The 26,068-nt window shown below is 36.7% G+C and overlaps 1 protein-coding gene across 1 annotated transcript; it reads left to right on the forward strand.

The window, feature by feature from the left end:
- The first annotated feature begins 1,289 nt into the window (after positions 1 to 1,289).
- On the forward strand, positions 1,290 to 7,708 carry LOC124634965. Its single transcript, XM_047170671.1, has 2 exons — positions 1,290 to 2,650; positions 7,262 to 7,708. The coding sequence occupies exons 1-2, from the start codon at positions 2,302 to 2,304 to the stop codon at positions 7,525 to 7,527; spliced, it is 615 nt and encodes a 204-aa protein (XP_047026627.1). The 5' UTR covers positions 1,290 to 2,301; the 3' UTR covers positions 7,528 to 7,708.
- The last annotated feature ends 18,360 nt before the right edge of the window (positions 7,709 to 26,068 follow it).

The raw sequence follows: 26,068 nt of genomic DNA on the forward strand, positions 1-26,068 counted from the left end.
CATTTACGTAAGTAAGTGAATATTTGCTGGAACAAATAGGACCGAACTGCGGATTGCGACCTTTGGCCTAACAGTGTATCTTCTTAAGCTTGTTTAGTTAAAAGATCTTCACTTACTGAAGTGTTTTAAGTGTTCATTCCATAAATAAATTAGATTTATTGGCATTGACTATCTGAAAAATAATGATTTACTGATAAGAATAAAGAAAACAAATAGCCACACCGCGCTCTTTGGTTTCCATTTGTAAAATTAAAGAAAAATGTTAAGTTATTTCACAGCAAAAGCAGTAACTATGGTCTCATTACTTCGAAAATGACATTGTCTTGTATAGACCTATTCTTTAAGAAGAACCAGCACTTAACCATCACCAAAACATACTTTAACCATTTAACAGTGCACTCCAACAGTGTTGTTTTGAACTAAAACTTTTCCATTAAAAGTTTCCAACGGCTCCTTTATGTAGCCATTTAGAAAATGTTGATATTTTATTTTCTATTAAAAATTACTTAAAATAATAAGGCTGTTAATGCTAGACTGCAACACGAACTTTCTAGAATTCCTTGGGAGAGAAAGAAAACTCATGACTTGATTTTACTTTTTCAAAATTATTTTATGAGACATGTCTTAAAATTATACTATTTTTTGCAATAGTGAAAGCGTGTAAAAATGTGATTAAAATAATATTTACTTATAATACTACAAAAAATCTGAAAATCTAACCACCGGTACCTTGGACCCTGTGTCCGATATCGGTGGATACCTATTTGTATATATATTTTTTGTATTTAATAATTTAAATTTCATCACATGGAATTTATTTTAATACATCAGATATTTATCAACACAGCAGGACCAAACATGCGGAACGACGGACATAAAAGTTAAGTATAACTTGCACTTCACAACACGCACTTAGCAGGTTTTTTGTTGGCGTAACTTATTAAAACTGAGCCAACTGGGTAATGAATCCACGGACTCTGCTGAAACGGCTGAAGACCTATTAGTGCTGTTAACGTGAAGTTGGCTCATTCTACTTTGCTAATATACCCCGGGCTTTTAACATGACATAATAATGTACAAAAAGATAATTAAAAATATAAATAATTAAATTATTTTTCAGGTTAATTTATATTTTTGTTAATTGTATCGATCATTATTTGATTTAATTTTGTTTAATTTATCGAATTGTGTATTATTTTATTTTCATATTTTAATTGTATAGTTTGTGTTAACGCAAGTGCCGTGCCAAAGGCCCGGTGTCCGCGCCGGGGAGTACAGCGAGCGGCGAGTGCGCCGCCATGACACTTCCCTTTTACGCTACGAACGCATCGCTACAAGACGTCGTGTCGCCACATTATACACAATTTTTGTAAATCCATTTATTGAATCCTATAATACAAGTTTTAACAAGAATACCTGTGCCTCATTGAAGAATACTCAAGTTTCGAGCCGGATCCTTGCCGCTTTGGGAAATTATTACGACATTGCAAGACAAGGCGGAGGGTTAACGAGGAGTTCCACGGGCACAGGTTGACACGTGGCGCATCACGAACAAGGCGAGACTCATCTGGTGCTAGCTGGGACACAATTGAGAAAATCGCTGTGCTGTTCTGCTGTATTCAACTAAGAACCCTTGAAGAGTTTCCAAGGATGAATCGAGAAAAAAAAAGCCAGGAAGGGTTTGCTGTGTGGTATAAGTGAGTCCGTTCCAATCATTTAAAATAGCGCTGTCAATTAATGCCTGGTACTGGCAAAAACCATTTCCACTTTCTCAACAGAGAAATATCCACGTCCAATATTGCGTCATCTAGTATAACCTAGATGAATGTAAACGGTGCACATGCACTGATTTAATTGTAATAGTGTGCCGACTTATTTCCAAGAACATTTCATTTCCAAAAAATTTCACGTAGACAATTTCCATACATCGCAATCATGTGCTAGTGAATTTCCTTTTCAGAGGTCTGATTTACTGTGTTGTGTCAGTTTGTGCCAATGCAGTGCAAGCCATTGTAAATTTCTAACAGTTTTCAACATTCCAGCGGATCGGAGGGCGGTCAAGTCCACAGCGCGCGGCCTACGTGACTCGCGACGCACGCGTCATACATACCCACCCTCTCTGCTTCGCACAGTTTCTGCCGCTGCTTGCCTGCAAACACTTTCTTGCCTGCTATATCAAAAATTTAAGTATTGCACAACATTATTCTTTCACTATACTCAATTCATCGCGGGTTATGATCATTTGCTTTCAGCTGGGCTGTTTGAGACTGGTTTCATTGCACTTATTGACTTGTTTGCACAATGGATCTTAAATCGTTAAAGAAAACCAGAGCTAGTCATAAAGCAAAGCTTACCATATTTAAATCATACATAGAATCATTTTTGCCTAATAAACTTATAAATAAAGTACAAGTTCTCGAAACAACAGCTCGTCTAAACAAAATAATGGAATTATACAGTGAGTTTGATGCTATTCAAACGGACATTGAAAGTCTTGTGGAAATTCCAGGTGAAGAGCACAAGGAACGGGAGATATTTGAAACAAGCTACTTCGGCTGCGTGGCTGTTGCACAGGAGCTGTTGAGTGCTGCCTCTGCAGAGCAGGAGACCGGATCGGTGACGGGTTCTAGTGACAGCGCTGGAAAGCCGGGTGGGCCAAACATTAAATTACCTACTATCAAATTGCCGATCTTCTCTGGACGCTATCAGGAGTGGCTAGAATTCCACGACACTTACAAATCACTTATACACGACAACACAACTATACCCAAAATTCATAAATTTCATTATTTGCGAAATTCGTTAAAGGATAATGCAGCTTTAATTATTAAATCATTAGAATTCTCTGCGGATAACTATGATGTTGCATGGGAATTACTATGCAATAGATATCACAACGATCGAATTTTAATTAACAATCACATACAAGAATTATTTAATATACAACCAGTAGTTGAAGAATCTTCAAGGGCCTTAAGAAACACAATAGATTCAGTCAATAAAAACTTGAGGGCTTTAAAAACATTAAAGTTACCTACTGAACATTGGGACATGATTATTATACACATGGTGACTAGTAAGTTAGATCCATCTACAATACGTGATTGGGAAAAGGAACGTAACAACATTACACACCTACCCACTTTACATGATTTCAATACATTTCTAAAAAATCGTGCTGACATACTAGAAACCGTGGAAGAATCAACTACACACAAAAAACAGCAACAGACACAGCGTAGACAAGGCGATATCACTCACAATCGTCCTAAGACATTCCTAGTTAGCCAAACACAAAGGCAAGCGCACTTTAAGTGTCCTGTGTGCAAGGGTCATCACACTATTTACCAATGTACAAAGTTCAAATCAATGCCGATTGAGACACGCATTGAACAAGTCAAACAATTAAATTTATGCACAAATTGCTTGCGTTCAGGACATGATGAGCAGCGTTGTAAGCTTAGTTCCTGCAGGCTCTGTACGCAGCGTCATAACACAATGTTACACAATAATACTACTGTTCCTACGGCTTCAACTTCATCAGAAGGTTGTGTAGTTTTACCCACAGTACAGGAACAAACACAAACACAATCAAGCAGTGTCACACTCTCATCAATACACCACTGTCAAGTACTCTTATCCACTGCAGTGATTAATATACAAGATTTGCATGGTCACACATACAAGGTTCGTGCGCTACTTGACAATGGAAGCACATCTAGTTTCATCACAGAAACATTGCGAGTTCAATTAGGGATACCCAGTTATTCCACTTCTCTATTAGTACAAGGATTGAACAATCAATCCTCAGAAATTACACAAAGATGTGACGTCACTATATCGTCACTCACAACCAGTGGTTACACAACTGACATCAATTGTTTCGTTGTGCCACATATCACCCAGTTGATACCTACATCACAAATTAATTGCAATTCCTTTACCATTCCCCCTCGCATCCACCTCGCGGATCCAAATTTCTCAACCCCGTCAGAGGTGCAGATGTTGCTTGGAGCGGACATCTTTTGGGATGTCCTCCTAAATAATCACATTTCCCTGGGTAAAAACAAGCCAACCTTGATTGAAACAACATTAGGGTGGCTCGTCACAGGCTCAGTACAATCAAATAAATCTAACAATAATATCAACCAATCACATACAGTCCATTGCCACTTTTTAAACAATATCGAAGAGAAATTAGACAAGTTTTTTGAAACAGAATCAGTTCCCACTACTCAACAAGTCCATACTAAGGGTGAGAGTGAGTGTGAACAAATATTTAAAACAACTACGAAGCGCCACCCAGATGGCAAATTCATTGTCACAATACCATTCAAGGAATCACCTGAATCTTTAGGCGACTCCAAGCAGCAAGCTTTAATACGGTTTCAAGCTTTGGAACGTAAATTCAAACGCAATCCAGAGTTCAAAGAAAAATACACACAATTTCTTGATGAATATTTAGCTCTAGGTCACATGTCAGAAAACACAACTCCACATAGCGATAGCATTTCATACTTCATGCCACACCACGGTGTGCTGCGGGAGGATAGTTCCACCACAAAATTACGCACCGTCTTTGACTGTTCAGCCGTGACAAGCACGGGCAAGTCATTGAACGACATTCAGCATATTGGGCCAACTGTACAAGACGATTTACTTAGCATATTAATTCGGTTCCGACAGTATAAGTTTGTAGTGACGTCAGACATAGAGAAGATGTTTCGGCAGGCCTATGTAAATAATACTCAAAGATGTTTACAACAAATATTTTGGCGATCAGATTCTAGCCAGCCAATCAAACAATACAAGTTAAATACTATCACATACGGAATGGCGTCAGCCCCGTATTTAGCAACTAGATGCCTAGTTCAGTTGGGCCAAGAATGCACTGATAAAGATGTACGTGAATCAATTTTACACGACTTTTACGTAGACGACTATGTTGCGGGCCATGACGATGAAAACACATTAATACAAAGATGTAAAGGCGTCATTCAAGTGTTAGAGGGCGCTCATTTCCATTTACGCAAATGGCAGTCTAATAAACCGTCTATTGTTGATGAAATTACCTCTAGTGAAATCACTAAACCAGATGATGTAGCAAACCTAAACAAGGTTGATCGTGCAAAAACATTAGGTTTACTCTGGACCTGTAAGAAAGACACATTACTATTCTCAGTAAATAATACTTCAAAAAATAAACACATAAACAAACGCACAATTCTATCCACTATTGCCCAAGTGTTCGATCCGCTTGGTTTAATTAATCCTTGCATGTTACAGGCAAAACTCATTCTACAAACACTGTGGGCTAAAAACATCACATGGGATGACCAGTTACCCGCAGAAGTTGAGTCACAATGGCATGATTTTATTGAACACTTACCAGAAATTACTAAAATTGAAATACCTCGTAGAGTGTTGTGTGATTCATACATTAAGGTCGAATTACACGCATTTTCCGATGCCTCCATTAAGGCCTACTCTGCCTGTGTATATGTACGTACAGTCTCCGATACTGGGAATGTACAAGTTCAACTGCTACTTTCAAAGAGCAGGGTGGCGCCACTAAAACATAAGCTTACTATGCCTAGGTTAGAGCTTTGCGGCGCCCTTCTAGCTACGAGGTTAATGGATAAGGTAGTTAATTCATTACGTTTAAAAATTGACTCAAAATTTTATTGGTGTGACTCAACTATTGTGCTGGGCTGGCTTAAATCATGCAAATTAAACTTAAAACAATTTATCTATAATAGAATTCATGAGATTACTAATAATTCTGATCCTAATTCATGGAATTATATTCCCACAGAAATGAACCCGGCGGACATAGGTTCACGCGGGCTCAATGCATCACAATTACAATCTTCACTTTTGTGGTGGGGAGGTCCCCACTTCCTACACCAAACAAACATGCAGTTGCCTACACAACCAAAAAATCTAAACATCACTAGTTTGCCAGAAATTAAACATCAATGTCATTTGTCCACAGATGAATCACACGGTCATGACGTTAACTATTTCATGATTTTTTCTGATTTCGGTAAATTACAAAGAACTGTAGCTTACGCCAAAAGATTCATTTTTAATTGTCAACATACTAGCAATAAAATGACAGGTCCATTGACCGTCAAAGAGCTCAATTCAGCTTTACAAGTATTATGCAAGCAAGTACAACGTGATTCATATTGCAAACAATACTTACAATTGCTTCAGAAACGCCCATTGTCTCCTAAGGACAAACTCTTAAAATTTAATCCATTTATTGATCAGGCAGATGTTATAAGAGTAGGAGGCAGATTATCAAACTCACACTACGACTATAACACAAAGCACCCTATCTTACTTGACGCATCACATCACATAACTAAAATATTAGTTGCACACTATCACAAAATACTATTACATGCTGGACCACAGCTGTTGTTATCAACATTACGTCATAAATACTGGATAGTTAATGGTCGCAATCTTTGTAGAAAAACAACTCGAGATTGCATATCTTGCCTTAGATTTGCAGGGAAAACTTACCAACCTATCATGGGCAATCTACCTATACAAAGATTGCAAGCAGACTATCCCTTCAGTAATACAGCTGTCGATTATGCTGGTCCCATCATGATAGCGAACAGAAAGGGTCGTGGCTGTCAGTTAAAGAAAGCATACATAGCTGTTTTTGTTTGTCTAGCAGTGAGAGCAGTGCACATAGAACTCGTAACCGATTTGAGTTCTGAAGGCTTTATTGCAGCCTTAAATCGGTTTGTTGCTCGCAGAGGTAAGCCAGCGACAATATATTCAGATAATGGAACTAATTTTGTGGGCGCTTGCAACGAAATAGCTAAGTTTCTAAAAAATCAATCTAAAGATATTACTTCATATGCTGCTGATAATGAAATCAGTTTCAAATTTAGCCCGGCCTATAGCCCACATTTTAACGGCGTAGCAGAAGGGTCGGTTAAGTCAATTAAAAAACATTTAAATCACATCTTGTCAATGGCTCATCTAGATTACGAAGAAATGAACACTGTATTGGTTCAGATTGAGGCAATACTGAATTCTAGACCTCTCACTCCAATTTCATCTGATCCATCAGATTTAATTCCACTCACACCAGCGCATTTTTTAATTGGACGGACATTAACTATGCCACCTGCTCCCCAGGTTGACCAGGCTCCACTTCACACGCTTACCAGATACAGAAGGCTACAGTATTTAAAAACACATTTCTGGAATAGATATTACAAGGAGTACGTTTCAGAATTGCAGATCCGAAATAAATGGCGCACAGATAAGGGACAACCGCAGCCAGGAGATATGGTCCTCATCAAGGACGACCGCCTGCCTCCCAACAGATGGCTGCTGGGCCGTGTCACCACCGTCTACCCTGGCGCTGATGGTGTCAACCGGGTGGCAGATGTAGCAACAACTTCAGGAACTTTACGCAGAGCTTGGAATAGACTCTGCCCACTACCAATTACGTTGGACCAGGATGCTGCTCCTGCTCCAAGGGGGCCAGCTTGTTAACGCAAGTGCCGTGCCAAAGGCCCGGTGTCCGCGCCGGGGAGTACAGCGAGCGGCGAGTGCGCCGCCATGACACTTCCCTTTTACGCTACGAACGCATCGCTACAAGACGTCGTGTCGCCACATTATACACAATTTTTGTAAATCCATTTATTGAATCCTATAATACAAGTTTTAACAAGAATACCTGTGCCTCATTGAAGAATACTCAGTTTGGTTTCAGTTATTTTTAATCTAATTTTATTGACTTCAATAAGTATTTATTTATTTTTTTTACAGCCGACCACACTATTCTCTGTGGGCGTTGTGCACACCTGTAACTGACTTATTTACACAGGACTAACAATTGTAAACTTATATCTGCGTAAGCAATTGTAAAAAAGTTGTTGGTGTGCCTTGTAAATAAATAAATAAATATTTCACTAGCTATTTCCTACGGTTTCGCGCAGCCCGGGGAACTTCTTCCCGTAGCCGTACAAAATATAGCTATTGTACCCGGGCCTACAATGTATCGGTTCAGTCGTTTTGGAGTCATTAGAAGGAAAATAAACCTTTTTTTAATATTGGTATAGAATTATAGACAAAAGTTCATTTTAAAAATAGACAAGTCAATACTATTTCAAGGCAAAGCATATTACAGCTGTAAGAAAATCAAACATGTGTAACCTCGTAATATTAGGTAAATAGGTCTAACTATTAACAGGTCATGTGTAAGTGGTAATTAGTTACTTACCTGATAAATTATTACTTGCTTGACAGACAAGGCCAACTGTACCACTAATACTTTCCTAGAAATACCGAGTAGCCACTTATTAAGTTTATTTTCAAGCATTATATTCTAGGTATTTTACAGTTGTTGAAGTGTACAATTAAACTTGAAAATTTATAATGAATCGAACTCAACAAAACAGTACATAAGCTACAATTTGAGGGAGAAGATGTATTGCGATTTAATAGAGTATAATGTTGCTATACATCTAGGTTTATTGGTTAAAGCACGCTGTTTCTCGCGTACAAGGTTCCATTCCACGTCAGGCGAGCACAAATGTAAAAAAATCTTTTCCATGTTAATATGAAGGTGCTTTCATATATGGTGTATCTTGGATAGCAAGGACTAAGCAAAGAAGAAACCTGCGATTTAAGTTCTGAAATCGCTCATCAGCCATAAGCAAGCGTGGTGATTAACGCAATCACAATTCTGTGTACAATCATATGCCCGTGCCCTACAGAGGGACAGTAAAAAAGCTGATGACGACAGACAAGGTCTATAAATAACCACAACGAATACGAAAAGTAGGCTTTTGGAGAGAAAGGTGACACAATTTATTTTTAAATCTTGCTTATTATCTTGTTAAGCTCGACGGTTTAATTTACCTGTAGGTGGAAAAGTCACAATTTTACATTACAAAACAGCTATTAGTCGCCCTTCACATTGTGTCACAAATTGTATCACAGGACCACCATTAAGGCTCTCGTTAAAAGGTTTTTCGTAAGAGGACATTGTTTTTTTGACCCTTGTCACGGGTAATTTTGTTAGCAACTAATTAATTTATATTTTTACTAGCCTGTCACCATGCGGCGCGCGCTTTTTGCTTCACGTCGTGATTAGCTACTTAGGGCGCGCTCTCACTTGGCGTTACGAGAAAAAGTAATGCAGAAAAGTGTGTTCACAACTGATGCGAAAGATACAAGACAATATCTATACTAATATTATAAAGAGGAAAACTTTGTTTGTTTGTTTGGTTGTAATGAATAGGCTCAAAAACTACTGGACAGTTTTAAAAAATTCTTTCACCATTCGAAAGCTACATTATTCACGAGTAACATAGGCTATATTTTATCCCGGTACGGCCAGTAGTTACCACGGGACGCGGGTGAAACCGCGGGAAAACGGCTAGTACCTAATATAGAGATAGCTACAGTCGTTAACGAACAAATTAATCCATCACATGAATGCATCGCGACATATAGGGGGCACAAAGAAGAGCCAAAAAAACATTTTACTTGAAATAAATATATACAAGAACTTACCTCTTTGGTAACTGAGCCCTAAAATGCTAAAACAAGCTTTTACAATGCCAAGTATTGAAACAAAAGATTCTATTCTCTTTTTCAATAAATATTTTATTACATGTCATAAGAAACATGTTATTTGGAATAACATTTTTTTGTTTGTGTATTTTTTTTTATTTGTGTATACTGATTACTGGTCATTTTAAATCCAATTTTCAATCTACCTCATCTATTTGTCCGTGCAAAGACTAGAATAGTTGTTAGCAGTAAAGTTATCTTTGGTTGAAAATATTTAGAAAAATCATTCTTTTGTTTTTGTAATTTTCACAGAACAGGGACCTATTTTTGCTTATGAATCCCTTACCTGTTTACCGTTGCTTAGTTACCACAAGCATTTAGCGGTCCAATAAAGACCATAACAGAAATAAATGAAAACAAAGGAATTTTCTAATTTGTAAAATTTTATTTCAAGAAACGAGGCCGAACCGTCCCAGATACATTCACAAAAACTCGACTCATCAACGTTTCAACAAAGGAAGTAGGTGGGTACAAAATTAGGCTTCAGAAAATAAGCTTATCTTAGACCCTTATAATCCGTACCCGGAACTTTGATCCCCTCAAAATGGAGTAGACCTACAGAGATTGACATTTACAACGTTATCTGTCCCGACAGGCGGCTAGCTTCCAAACTAGCGTTCCCGAAATATGATCAGCGTACGCAAAGTCGGCACTCACACTTCACACTGTGACGTCATACTACGTCATAAAAAGTTGTTCAAGTCTTCTTTTGTACTGAAAGTTATTTCACTCGTACGTTGAAACTCTTTGTTACCTTAAAAGTACTTTGTATAACAAACTTGACGCTGTATTATGAGGAAATGTGATATGGAAGTATAGAATAACTTTTTGTGTTTCCATAATTATCTGTTCCTTATTATTTACATTATGTTGTATAAATACAATAAGGCATTCATCGATACTTCATTGGATTAAAAGTGATGTTTTCCGTTTAATGAGTAATAATTATTTATGATTGTGTGTGGAGAGAGTAATTGAGCATTACCATTGAAATCAGTTCTTGGTATGCACGGTGGTTTAACGTTTCTCATTTTAATTTAATCAGCGATGTTGCTGGAAAAGTGCATATATGAAATGTGCACAATTATTACTTATCTCAGCTACTTACCGCCCACTTATTTTACCTCTTTTCATCCGGAATGAAATTATTTTACGCTTACTTTAATTTAAAATACTTTTAAAACAACGCATTGTCGAAAGCACCTTTAATGCTTACATTTTTCTTCTGACTTCTGAAATTAATTGTTTCCAGCCCACACTTGAATTTTAGCAGGTCCGTTGGTCAGTTGAGTTTCAAGTTCATATTCCGTATATCCCAAAAATCTTTATTCCGATGTTACTATTGGCCCACCTATCCTCTTAATAGGCACTTGGGTTCGCACACTATTTCACAACTTATACAAACATTCATACAGCCAACAGCTAAAAGCGAGTATTCTATTGTTTTTCATATCTGCAACAATAGAAATGTTCGTATCGCATTTTCAGCGAATTCAGGAGTGTCATAATAGAGATAGTGTAAAATAATGCTCGAAAATAATAAAGCAAATGTATGTGAATGCTTTTTGAAACTTTTTTCACGTTTTTGTTATTCTACTAACAAACTTCTATATAAAAATACATTGATTTGTGTTATTTTTAAAATCAATCCAACATCCAACATTATTTTCAATATTAATTTTGGGAAAACTAAAAAGTCCGGGAAATTGTAACCCCTGTGCGCGGACACATACTAGCACGCCAAAGTGGTTCGTAAAAAAAAATTCGTAGAATCTAGTCATTCCGTAGACTTAAATCTATCTCTATAATACTCCGTAAGTATGTACCTATTATTAGCTTGCCTTAAAACTTTGATTCCAACAATGCCTTCACCCAAAAACATATTACAAAGTGTCTGACCATTCTATTCAATATCTGACACCACAACGCACTAGAGTTTTAGAAACGAAACCTATTTAAATTCCGAACATGCTCAAAATTGCTTTGAAATTCTAAAACCGGGTTTATAAACCACAGCCATGAACTAACATCAAAATATTCAATTATAGTCTCTAAGGAACAATTCATGAAGTTAGGGTTATAATGGATAACTTACTACAGATAAGTTAAATCTTGAATCTGGGAAAACCATACATGATTCTCGTAAATATGGTTTCGAAATAAACACTGCTGCATCCACTATAGACACTGATCTGAAGTTGAACGTAAACTCGTACCTGAGAGGCTGGTAATTCAAATACTAAGTAGGCCAATTAAACAAACAAAATTAAGATGTGTATCTACTTTCCAAATATTTTTACGAAAAAATAGAAACCGACTTCACAAAACACAGAAAGGGACAAAATGAAACTTTTCACTTGATTGTAGAAGTCGGTAACTGCAAGTCTGTTGAGTGTTGACTGTGTTTGTATGTAGGTATAGCTACTGATAAATAAAAGCAATTCGTACGAACTGATTCCCTAACCATTACAAAATATCAAATATGCGCAACATTAATGTTCAAGTTTTCTTATGCCGGCACTCAAGGAACTGCAGCCGTTATTTTTTTTTTTCAGTAAAGACATGTTGGTTTTAGTCAGCGAAAGGCTGACACTGACTTCTGCTGCACCCATAACGGTAGAAATCATTTGAAGAAAGTCCACCAAAGGCAAAAAAAACGCGTATGAACATCATAGTAACAGGATAAATTTTCCTTAACAAGGTCCGTAATCAGATTATAATATTAAATGGGGAGGCCCAGATATTGCTAATAGTCGATCCGAGATTGTGTAAATGTAGATATTAATTAATACGCAGTTACTAGAATGGTGTTAATCATGTTGATTGGTGTGGATTGAGCCGGAGTAACAAGCGTGAGATTACTGATTTAAATGTATGATTGAATGATTGTCTCATTGGCTAGTGGCTATCATCGAGACTTTTGCGTGTAAGGTACCGATTGAACTCATAAAGCAGGTAAAATGTAATTGAGCTTCTCTCAAACCTACAGACTATCTCATTAAAATTAGAAGCGTCAAGGGTGAATTTCTACACGACGGATATGTTGATAGAATACATCAGTCCACATATGTACCTACTCATACACCTCAATCCTCCAAAAGAAATAAAAAAGCTCTAAATGTCTTAAGATGTTGATCAGCTGACAAACAAGAATCAAATACCAGACGAACATCAACGCAATACGAACAAAATCGAGACATGCCAAAATATATCCATTACCGTTTTCTTTGACTTGGCCGTAATCTATTAACGGACTGGATAAAAGCGTGAAAGGACCAAGAAAGTGTGTTCGGCAATCGTAAATAACGGCTCATGTGGCCTATGTTGGGCCTTCGAGGCGACCGCTTTCGTTATGGCCCTTAAAAAGGACAATTTTGGCTCACGCTACATTAGAAATGCTCGTAAAATACGCATTGAGCATCTTGTGTACCGTTACAGCTAACTACTGGATAATAACTGTTACTTTGACTGTAAAAAATGTTCAGAGACCCTGAAAAGATACCTCTCAATGTTTTCGGGTATTTTCGGTAATTCTAAAACCAGCAACGAGATCCAATTTACATGAACTAAATTCGGAGGTAGTTTTAAGCAGATTCAGTAAGGTCTATTAATAGTTGATTAGATACGTTGATTCTATGAGGTAAGCTGACTATTTCGGGATTCTTCAAAGGCTATTCTAAAGAAAAGGTCAATTATGTAGAGTAACGTCAATGAGGTAAAAGATTAAATTAATATTTATTATTCAAGCTTTATCACGTTCTAATTTACCTACTTGCAAAAGCAGTACATCTTAATACCTTCTATTTACTCAACCATTTGAAACACATTGGACCCATGGACGGGCAGTCTGTGATTCCTTCCACGCCCCTTTTAAAGTTTCAATGGTTTCGAACCCCTAAGATTGCACTGTCCACTTAAGATTGTGGGCAAGCATCTAACCTCCTTTCGACTAGACGGAATGTCGGATACATTTCCTGAAAACAGTGTTATTTATTTTACCATATAATTGGTTATTTTACCCTTTATATATTGGTTTTGCCTTGTTATATTGTAATTTAAAGTTTCAACAGCTTTTTGGGACTTTACATGGAAGCACATAATTCAGGAAAAGGTAATATCTACTAAGGTAATAATTCTGTACTCGCTCTCTGCAAGCTACATTTGCATCGACATTGAACTTTATAAAATTATCGAAAAATATATCCATTTAGCTACTCAATAAACAATCGATAAATAAAAGAATAAAATGTAACTCAAGTATATACCCAATTATTTTGTTAGCCGTGAAAGTTAGGAAACATTTCTTAAACCTGCACTCGAGACGTCCAGATATTACTTAGATATTTCTCGACTGCAGCGACACAAGGCGACTTTCGAAATCCTCCCTCAAGTAACAAAACAGAACTAAAATAAAGACACAATATATTGCTGGAAAATTTCTGACTCTTAACTTCCCTGGCTCTCAAAGATAAGCTATTGACGTAAAAGTTTGTTTCATTTTTCTCTAAGGTATATTGATAGAAAAATAATTGGCTTCTAATATACTTGACGTTGAAATGTATGTTCAATAAACTGGAATTTGCTACTGTGATACTGTCGGTTTGTATATGATATTTATTGTGAATTATTCTAATAACACACAATTATTTATTTTTAGTTCAGCTAACTCGGGCTCACTAGAATATGATACGTAATAACATAATTTAATAAATCCAACAACCAATGCACTACCAAGTAAGGCTTGAGACTTTTCTGCTCTGCGGAAATTTTAAAGCTGTGTCTACGCTAGACGAACCGAGCACGAGCGGAGCACGAGCCGAACACAATTCGTCTAGTGTGGACCAACTTACAAGCCTCTAACGTGCACGCTGCGAGCATTTCGTTCGTGCTCGGCTGCGTTCCGCCTGTTGTCAGTTTTGCCCTTGTAACTTTGTGACGCCCTTTATAAAAAGGGCTTGGTTGGCTGCAACAGCAGCGGCTACTGCAATATTATTAATATCGTCCATATTCGCCAAGAGCCGCGAACTCAATGCGGAAAACTACGTTCGAGAACAGTGATCGTTGTAGGTTCGTTGTACGTCCACACTTGACGCCGCGAACGACGAATCCGCTTGTGCTTCGCTCGTGCTCGGTTCGTCTAGCGTAGACCCGCCTCAAAATGTTTTACAAATGAGTACACTGGCAAGACAAGTCGATTACCATTGTTCAATGTTCACATTCAAACGATTGATTCATGCCTAATAACATATTAATCGATCATCCTACACTCCAATTCGAACATTGACACAAACTATTGAATAGCATAATACTGTTGTACAAAGGACTCCAAAGGCCAATATGGGACTACTAAGCAAATGCAAAAGCAAAGGCGTTAGCCTCGACATTGAGCGGGTTGTTTCAATATGAGCGAGCTCTTGTAGCATTGCAAGAGCACTTTAAGCCTCCGTTTGATTGAACGGGTCGTTAGGACGTGTCAAAAGCCTGCAGCATTAATAACTAGGACCAAAAAAATGTTGAAAGTGTTCGGCAATCGGTTACAGACGAAAAAGTGTTTTTAATTTCGTGGCGTGATTAGATAGTGGGGGGCAGCTGTTTCTAAGCTGGATTAATGAAAAATGTGACACGATGACACTGGAGTAAACTTTATTAGAAGATGTATCTTTATAGTTGTTTTTCACAAAAATATTGCTTTAGTTTAACATACTTAAGTAAACAAGTAATTCAATAATCACATATATGTAGATTAAGTCTCCCACACAGACAACAGAAAATAAACTTTGGTTTCTCTTAAACTTGTAACAGAGACAATTTGATACGATTAGCATAAAGAACTCCCATCATTAACAATTATAACCGTAAATCCCCAAAGCTATGTTAATGTTCCTTAATGAAGTCCAGGAGGAATTTAAACGAAAACAATATAAGCGTACTTTCAATGTTTCCTTGCAACAGCGTAAATTTATTGGAGGAAGAAGAAGATTGGAATATTTAATTCGATAAGAGGAATTCTAAGTGGCTTGGCGACTGTAGCGCGAGGTCAAATTAATAGCGCCATATTCTGTAGTGCTGGAAATTGTAAGAAAGCCTTTGCACAAACTATTGTTCACAGTGCAGTCAGAAATCTCTTCACACTCTGTTGAACGAAGATCTTATTAAACAAAGTGAGTGATGGCCATACATTCATTGTACTTTGTTAATTTATAATTATGATAATGGAAATGTTTCCGAAACATATAAAAAAAATCCTACATTGTTTAAACTGACTTAATATACGCTAAGCTTCAAAATATATCAAACAAAAACCACATGGGTCAGGATAATATACAGCGAACTGCAGCCCCGCGTCTGTTGAACATTCTTAGCTAGCCATTCCTTAGCTCTAAATGCACTTTCAAAGTTCCTTCCACGGTGCACTCCTAGAATTGTTCTAGACCATCTCTCTTTCGTTAACGCTAAAAGTGTCACGTTCGATATAAACACGTTTATTTTTCGCGTTTACAAATACAGTAATGGTGAAAGTCGCTTAGCCAGCATGGCTGCAACGACACTCCATTAACCGACGCATTATCTCCCTCTGTTGCGAGCACTCCTCACTTTAAAATATCTCTCATACCTAATACTAGAGCTTTTACCGCACCACGCTTTATACTCGATTATAATGTTGTTTAGATACGGCGCCGCGGACATTTTGTTTCGCTATTGTTTTTAATGTGCTGAGAGTGAAGCTTGTGGTGAAATTTCAAAAGTAATGTCTCCTAAATAATTTATGAATTCGAAGGAAGGAGGTGAGAAATGAGGCAGTGTGACAAGAAGGCAACTTTAATACCCACCTAAACGACATAAAAATTTGTTTAATTCGCACACTTTGGGCTAGTTCAATGTCTTTGTTACAACTAATTGAAATGCCTGTCCTATTATTATTTAACATCTTCGTAGTACTCAATAATGAAATAAATTCCACCTAACTGTAACGTTGCTTAAAAAAATAAATTGCTCTTTAACTTTATTCAGTGCTTAGCAAAGCAAAGCTTAAAAATGCAATAGCGTCTTGCATAGGAAACGTTGAAACATAATTAAATTCTACAGCGCTTTTTTCTACTTTTTTTTGTACCTTTTATTACTTTTCAAATATTAGGTAGGTATGCTACAAAACAGAACTAAATCTACACCACATTTTTTCAATCCTAAAATAGAAATATAAGCCCAAGTAGTTGGCCTGCCTCATAAAACCCACACATCTACCTCAGCTTCTCGTAAACACTCGATAAAAATAATGAAATAATTTATTATATGGACCATAGGATTCGTCCTAAAGGACATTTTATTGCCTCGCCGTCAACGTGCAAGCACAATTCTCACGTAAGCGAATGTACTGGACAAAAAACCCCTAGCTCCCTCTAACGTATTAAATACGTAATGAAACTGCTTTGCGACAGTATAAAAACACCAGTGTAACAAGATCTCCACGATCTACAAAAAAACGACCTACACATGTAAAGACTAGGAGACATAATAGCTGCCTTAAACTACGAACATAAATTTTAAAAGTTTTCCAATTTGAATTTAACTAACAACTTGAGATTTTCTTTGGAGCATACTAAAAAGTTTTAGTATTTTAACTAAGCAGCTTTGGGACTAGAGTAAGGAAAAGAACGACAATTATTAACAGGAATAATTTACCGAACAAAATGTATGTTTAAAACTACTTTTTTTATATAAAAAAGAAAGCAAACTCTAAGGTCCACTGTGCTTAGAGTTAGCAAACTTTAGTTCGCAATTAGTTTTACCTATACTAACATTAGTCTTCTAAACTTTTGTTATTAGTTCTAATCTTCCAAACTATACCAATTTCATCGCAAATATTGTAATCATTTTCGAGGTTTATTACACTTGATTATTTATTAAAGATTAACGTCCATTACTGCGCCGTATTCGGGTAATCAGGGTAAGCACACACGTTAATAAGTAAATAAGCCATTAAGGTACGTTTGAGCAGAATTCAGAAACGAATACGTACAAAATCTCTGAAAATGGAGAAATCATTTAATTATTTAATTCATTACTTATTGTTTCTTTTCTGTTTTGTCACAAAAACGTATATTCATACAAAGATAATATCTGATAAATCCCATTAGTATCGAGTTTTAATCTGCACCTAATAAAAGTGTTGTTGAAAGCGTAGGCAGAACAAAGACGATAGACAACAATAAGTATGTATAGCGTTCGATTAGATAACAATAAGTATGTATAGATACACGTGTAAACGATACGAAAGATTTACTCATAAACGTAATACCTAGACAACAACAACAAAAGTCTTACTACCTACTTTACAAAGAAAAATCATAATTATTTAGAAAACATACACTAGATTTCCAATCAAAATCTCAGAACATGCGTAGGCACACAAGCAAAGGATCCACAAAATACTTACAAAAAAAGGATGAAACAGGGCACAATCCGTAAATAATGACAAGTCATTCGTCGATCATGTACGAGCAGTGTCGTGAGTGACCCATCTCACTCCGCTGACATTTATAACAGGAAAATTCGCTGCCACTACTCATGTATCATTTTTGGGACCCTTTGAACAAATTTGTAGAAGCCAGTGTATGACAGCTTCAAGATTTGATGGGAATTTCATTATAGCAATTACTATCATATCAAAGCGTAGAGTTCTCGAGACAAGGCGCTTCTAGGAACAGCAATTATGATTAATTTATGGCCGTTTAGGAGCGAAGATATAACCTAGTCGACGAAAACAAGTTGCCTGAACAGACTTTAGCCGATAGTTGCTCCAGTGGTTAGCTGGTAATCTATTTTTAAAAGACATCATGAACTCAATCATACTTTTTAGTCTATCTGATACGTGATCATTGTTAGGTATGTGGACACTATCATTCATCTCTAGTGACTCATAAGTGCGATCACCCGATCGGTCGACTAAAAGTCTGCTGTGTGTGGGCGCTCTTAAAGGCCTAAATAATCCGAGCAAACTTGATGTTTCCGAGAAAACAAATCACGAAGTTTTCTTTGAAAAGAAAAAGGGCTTCCGAAGGTTTATTTATGTGATTTGTTTGTCAATTTACTTGACGAAATCGTGTCATGTCACCTGTCGGGATAAAACGACTTGTTTTCATAGCTCCTGGTTCGAACTTCGGATAGTTTGCAAAACGTCGCATATTGCAGTATTTTGTACACATGCAATAGCAAATACCTAACTCATATAGTGTATGTAGCCTACGATGCGCAATTTTTTTCCACATCAACAGATTCAATCAAACTCAAAGCGCAGGATGGTGTACGTTGCATGCTCTGGTATTGAAAAAGTGCTTACATAGCTAGTAGCTAAGCCTTGTTATATCGTCTATGCCCTGTGTAGTGTATGCAGGTACATGTGCATCATTGTATAGGTTATGTCATTATTATGACGCCTCGTGCGCATACGTCACTCGGTTATAAATACCGGATCGAGCGGTGGGGAGTCAGTCGTTGTCAGACTGTCGACCTGGGTGGTGGTGCGTTGGCGAGTCGATTAACATAATAAAATGAGCGTACAATACATTGGCGACGAGGATAAAACCGTGAGTGTTTGGACCAACAGTTACCTATTATCTATTTTTTATAATTTTGAACTACCTATTAGTTCTGTGATCCAGAAAAATATTTGATATACAAGGTTATACTAAATAATTTGTCCTATTCATGCCTATACCAAATTAATGTATGCTAAATAAGCTTTGATAACAAGTAACCTCTGACCGATGTTAATATTCAATCATATTAAAAAGTGCAAGAGGAAAGAAGGAAGGGAAGAGAGTAGAATGACAAAGTATACATAACTTTTATGTTCATGTATGTATCACCCGAATTGCAAACAAATTTTAACCTTTTTACGTAATTCTTTGTTTAAGTTTACCTTGCTACAATTCTAATGGAAGTAGCAATATTTATTGCAGGTGTTAATATTTATCAAATGAGTAATTTATAATACAAAATCATTACTTGGTGATCAGTTTACTCATTCTTAAACCTGCATCAAAGTTTATTCAATAATAGGCATTTATTGGAAGCAATATAAAGTTGCTGGTTGTTGAATTGTCGTCAAGACGATTTTAGCAGTGGTGGGATTTCCTAGAGGATATAATACAATAACCTATTTGCCTTATAATCAATTGTGTTTAATAATTGTTGTGCTTGCATGCCAACAAGGCGGAATGTACACGGATCTTATTATGTTGTTTACAATCCTATTTTGTAAGTGCCTGCATTCTAAGCAAATAAAGACCTATTCTATTCCAAAAATCTGCTGGTCATTAAATTGACAGCTTGGCAGTTGGCAGTAGTCTATATCTACTGGTCATAAAATTGACAGCTTGACAGTTGGCAGTAGTCTATATCTACTGGTCATTAAATTGACAGCTTGACAGTTAACGGTAGTGAACGTCTACTGGTCATTCAATTGACTGTACACGCATAAATTATCTGGCGATAGTTGTCAACTACTGCAACAACTAAATAGTAAATCTTGATAATTTTTATATTTTCTGTGCCCGGTGATTTGGATCATAAAAAGCTTCCAAACTTAACTTCTCAGAGTCTAGTCAACAACTTATACCTGCTATATTGTTCTGGTACTTAACTAACTTAATTCAAGTGCTTGCAATATAGAGGATATTACAAGAACAAACTGGTGGGTTATATACTCAACGGTTCTACAAATGACAAACATGTGCTAGGTATCTAGTTTAACAAAAAGCACATTGAGGGACCGTAGTAGGTTGGCCATGTATGTTGAAGAACTCGCCCAGCTATACTGGTATGTATTCACCTATGCACAACATCCAAGTCCACCAACACCTCTAGTGGGTTGCCTACCCATAATAGTGTTAATTATAACAGTTGCTCAGTCACCCTAGGTATAATTTCAATACTTTTACTTTATTTTGCTGTATTAAAGAGGTTGTTATACAACAGAGATATTCCAGAAGATACAGAACAGTAGAACGGCATACAAGCAGCAATACTAGCTGGAAAATGTGGATCAAAATTTTGGTATTCAATAGATAGAATCTTTGGTAAACATGCTAGCTCACAATTGTAATTTCAGTACTTTAGGTTGATATAAAACTCTTAGATCAAAAGAATATGGAACTAAGCATTGGAGCAATCTGTGATTTATTTGACAATGCTACTTTATCTACCCAACTGCCTCGTTGGTCTAGCTGTCGCAAGCGCGGCTGCTGAGCACGAGGTCTCGGGTTCGATTCCCGGGTCGGGCCTGGAAGTTGGTGATTGATACACCCGTGCATCGGAAAGCACGTAAATGTCGGTCCTGCGCCTGATCTCTTTCCGGTCGTGTCGGATTGCCGTCCCATCGGGTTATGAGAGTGAAGGAACAGTGAGTGCACTTGTGTCTGCGCAAATGCTTGTGCACTATAATATGTCCTGCGCAGTTGGCTAATCCCCTTACGTGAGTACAGCCGCCGTAGCCGATAATCGGCTAGGAGGACATCATCATCATTTACCCAACTGGGCCTTCTCATCTGTGACAAAAAATCTTTTAAGGATGATACCTGGAAGGAGTTCCAATGTAGATACTTACTCTGGGAACTGTCTAATGATGATTAGCTCATGGATGATTGTTGCAATCAAGTTCTCAAAAGTTGATGATTGCGTGTGCTTTTAAAACCTTCAAGATTCAGGCTTGAATGAATTTTAATTGGTATCTTAGCCTCTTTTTTATTGATTTACATTGGTGTTTACAAATAGTTTAACAAAGTGGCCCTCATTATAATATTGTTATTTGCAAATTATGTTTTACAGTATTGCAGTACCAATAAGCAGTATAAGTACATTGAGAGTTGTGGAAGAATATGCTTCCATAGGGGCGAATAACATAACCATATATGAACATATATGAAATAGAATCCATTTATTGATCTCAAGTTAATAAATCATCACATTAATATATTCTTGAAGTGCACACCTACTTGTAATATAAAGTTGTGTAATTTCCTCAACCCATCCCATAAGATAAGATCCATATGGGTGGTGGGATGGATATCTATTAACAAAATAATGTCTTGTGTCCATAGCGTTAGGGTTAATAATAATTGATCTTAGAACACCAATCTTAGGTTACCGTAAGACAATTGGACTCGCACGAGAGGTAAAGAACTTTATCACTATTTACATTTATCGACATTTATTACTCTTTTGTGCTAATTAAACTACACAGTTGCGTCGACATTTGGTTAATAATAACTAAAATATTAGAAGGCAGTACTCCTTGATACGGCACGTATTGTGAGGAGGTTTCTGTCTCTGGGACCCTAACCACCGGTACCTTGGACCCTGTGCCCGATATCGGTGGTAACCTATTTTTTATATTTTTAAATGTTTTTATTTTTATATTTAATATTTAAAAATGTAAATTATATGTTCTAAATAAATAAATGACCACTAAAATATTATTAAGTTCCTAAGTCCTACTGCAAAATATAATCTGAGTAAGTGTTCCTTAAAGTATAGGAAGTAAAATTGCCCTTAGTCACCAAATCGTTTAAAAATTTACTGGGGTGCTGTCCCTATAAAAGATAATAATATTTTTATATTCTGGTTGTCTAACTGAAACAACGTAGATAAAGTCAGCTGCAATAAAGGGTAAGCGCTTTTGAACGAAACTATAAACATACTTATGCAGCCAACTATACTTACATAAAAAAAAAAAAAATATTACGTTACCTATACGCGGTCATGAAATTGGAAAAGCGTAAAATATTAAAAATGGAAGCAGCACAAAGCTGATCATCAAATTGATGAGGTCAAGTATGACATGAGAGCAGCATAGCTGCTCATGAAATTGAGATATAGAATTAGAATCCCACATTTATCTATGTGTAGACAGATGTTTTAGAAAGGTTAGCGGTTGTTTTGCAAAAGGAAAATTGCATCGACTAGAAAACTGTTTGTGAGCTGCTGTCACCTTGTTGAAAGGAAGAAGAGCATGAGTTGAGGGTCAGGGACTCTTCTATTTTATGGTGATGCAGAATGTCACAGCTTCAAAATATATAGTGCAAAGTTAGTGACACCTGTTAAAGTGCGTTCGTTGCATAATATGGTTCTAATTAGTTAAAATCTGATTCGTAATGTTACTTTACACCTTCGTTATAATCAATATGTAACCATGATACTAAAAAGCTTACCATCAAAGCATAATAATTCTTTGACTACTTAAATTTTTGAAAACCACATTAGGAAAAGCAAACAAACATTACAGAACGCAATGTCCGGTGATAATAGTGTTCTTGGATGCCTAACCGAAATATAAGTATTCCTATCGCACTATTATATGCAGTAAGGTATTCATATGTTGGGTGTTGAATGCTAAGAAGCTTACAGTTTCTTGACTAGATATTGGACATACATTGATGTAGGGTATTTAAAGCCTATATCAGAATTTCAGCGAGTGTACTAGCAGAAACGTGCAAAGTACCAGCGCTGATCAATAGGGTTGAAGACCAGATTGTTTGTTACATTGCTGAGATAATGATAGGCTTTGATATTCCACTCTCAAATTAAAAACTACATATTACCAAAATTAGTTGAGTTAGCATTCTCTTGCTTACAAGGCACACAAAGTACTTAACTCGTACATAGAACTACAATTTAAACCATTAAATTGGTGACAAAATATGTGATCGCCATTAAATTGGAGACAAAGTATGTGGTCACCATTAAATGGGTGACAAAGTATGGAGTCACCATTAAATTGGAGACAAAGTATGTGGTCACCATTAAATGGGTGACAAAGTATATGGTCATCATCAAATTGGAAACAGTCCATCTAGGTCACCATTCAATTGGGACGATCTTATGTGATTACTTTCCTCGTACGGCTCGTACGGTTTTGAATGAGTGAAAAGCATTGATGAGGTACCCTAATGCCGATCTTTTACCTTGGAACAATGCATTCTGTATCAGTTTTAAGTGAAGTCGAACCAAGCAAGATGAGTGCTCATTATCTGAAGGTACAGCAATATTTGAGACTTGCTTGATTTCACATGGACTGATTGGCGGGATGTCTGCCAAATGGACGGATCATCTCTAGTGTAGATATAATACAGGGCCGGAACAGCGGCTACAAAACCTGAAGTTAAACTTGCCGGCCTGATATCACTGCTACGAATTTGTCTTGTTGAGCCTGAAGCAGATGCTGGTATGTTACCGTCTGCAAAGGGACGGATTTTTATTTTTGTTTATTTCACAAGGGAAGGGATGTAGTGTCCTGCAGTATCACCGATATCTGTCGTCTCCTTAAATGGAAAGGGAAATGAAATGGAAACGGAACAAAGTAAATCAGTTTGATGGCAGTGTGATCGGGATCTGATAGCGTGGTTTTGTTGTGCTGCAGGTGTTTGATAGATCTTTAAGAAATTACCAAAATATTTATGAGTTTGATTGTTGGACTTTTTGAAACAAGGTTAAAATCAAAACAACAAGGGAGAGATGTAGTGTATGCAGGTACATGTGCATCATTGTATAGGTTATGTCATTATTATGACGCCTCGTGCGCATACGTCACTCGGTTATAAATACCGGATCGAGCGGTGGGGAGTCAGTCGTTGTCAGACTGTCGACCTGGGTGGTGGTGCGTTGGCGAGTCGATTAACATAATAAAATGAGCGTACAATACACCCTGATACAAAGATGAAAACTTTTCAAATTGTTTCGGGGGTGCAAACGAGGGAGTTTGACTTCTTTTTTGTAAAATGTGAATATGGACCGTGGAAAAACTCACATAGCTCAATTGGTTTAAAAGGCTAATTTAAAAAAATAATAATACCCCAGTGTTATGTTATCAATGTTATACCTTGACTAATGGGAATTTAATTGATTTGAAGTTCGAGTGCCTGTTGCATAATTTAACAGCATCCAATAATTCATATAGGCAACTATTTTATATTATCCATTAAAATTACAAACCAAACTTGTATTCTATTGGCTTATTAAAATACTTGGGAAAACATTTAGGAAAAATTTGCTAAGTAGAAATTTAATTTCAGCCAGACTTGCAAAGTCGTACAATATTGTGTTTATAAAGTTTCTAAAGTTATTTCATTTCAGTACCTCAAGGAATTTAGATGTACCTATAGGTAACTAATGTACATAACTAGTATAATATTAAAAATTAAGAAATCAAGAATTGAAATATTTACATATTCATACATAAGTAGGTACACACAAAACATGGCATTATCATTCATAAACTGTGCTCATAAACAAGAAACATTGTTAAACCATATACCTAACCTACTTTATTCAAAGGAGCAAACATTATCGAAAAATATAACATCCAATAACTTGTCAACTTACCCAAAAGGCCCATAATATTGTTAAAATTATTCCCACATCGTATAACATGGCCGCTTCGAAAGCAATATTTCACCGCATTTGACTAAAAACCCTTGATGGGTACGCGCCATGACTTCGATTTTTACTTAGGAGTAATAAGTATTCCGGCGGCGTACCTAGAAGTAAGCTTCGCAGCTCGCACCACCGTACGAGGCTATACAGGGCTATGTCAAATTCATGAGCGGTTTCTGTACAAGCTCCTTACAAAAAATGTCAGGTAAAGCAAAATATCTTCGTCATATCAAGTCAACTCAGCTAGTGATACTGTCGCGAAAATATCAAGTTTTAGAACGTGTGCCAAATATTCATTTACATTGCTACTACGGTACATGACGTGCTTCTTAATAAGATCCTCTAGTTTTTTATTTTCTCCGACAAAGTAACGAGAGATTACTCCAACGTTCTTGAACGGTTTTCTAAAAGGGACAGTGTTTTATGTAGCAGTATTACTCACGGCACGATAATCTCATATCAGGATGCATCTAATTTACTACGTGTGACGCCACAACATCCATTACAAATAGGGTAAACCTATTTTTTGCCAGTTCCGAAAAAAACGATAAACGCAGAGGGTCGACAACAAATCATGCCTGTTCAGGGCATGGGGACAAAATGACGGCAATGTTTGCTAAACCCTCGATAGCGACACTTTTGCACAACAAAGCAATCACCGGGGATGAACTCATCAACACTGACACGGGATCAAATATTCAAAGCACCATTGAGATTATTGATGCTATATTTCATGTTCATTTAATAAAGCAACGCGATTTGAAGATTGAAATAACTTTTGTTCTGTTTGACTGGCAGCCGCTTCGAGAAAATTGACTTTGACAAACTTTTGCAACATTTGTAGCGTAAAAATCACGTAGATAGGTAATTTCGCCAACTTTTTATTATACATACAATAATAAATTCAGAATCGTAACTTTTGAACAACATTTTTTATCGTTTCTTGAACTCTGTTAAATGTTTTCGTAAAAAGTTAAAGCTTTGAACCAAAGCGTTACTGAATAATAAAATGTAACATTGATAT

The sequence above is a fragment of the Helicoverpa zea genome, chromosome 1 (assembly GCF_022581195.2).
Source record: "Helicoverpa zea isolate HzStark_Cry1AcR chromosome 1, ilHelZeax1.1, whole genome shotgun sequence".
In the NCBI taxonomy this organism is placed as follows: domain Eukaryota; kingdom Metazoa; phylum Arthropoda; class Insecta; order Lepidoptera; family Noctuidae; genus Helicoverpa; species Helicoverpa zea.

Excerpts from the sequence above, each read along its gene's own strand:
- LOC124634965 (XM_047170671.1), top strand. The coding sequence starts at position 2,302 with ATGGATCTTAAATCGTTAAAGAAAACCAGAGCTAGTCATAAAGCAAAG. Across the intron at positions 2,651-7,261 it reads TGACAGCGCTGGAAAGCCGG|AATTGCAGATCCGAAATAAA; the intron begins GTGGGCCAAACA and ends AGTACGTTTCAG.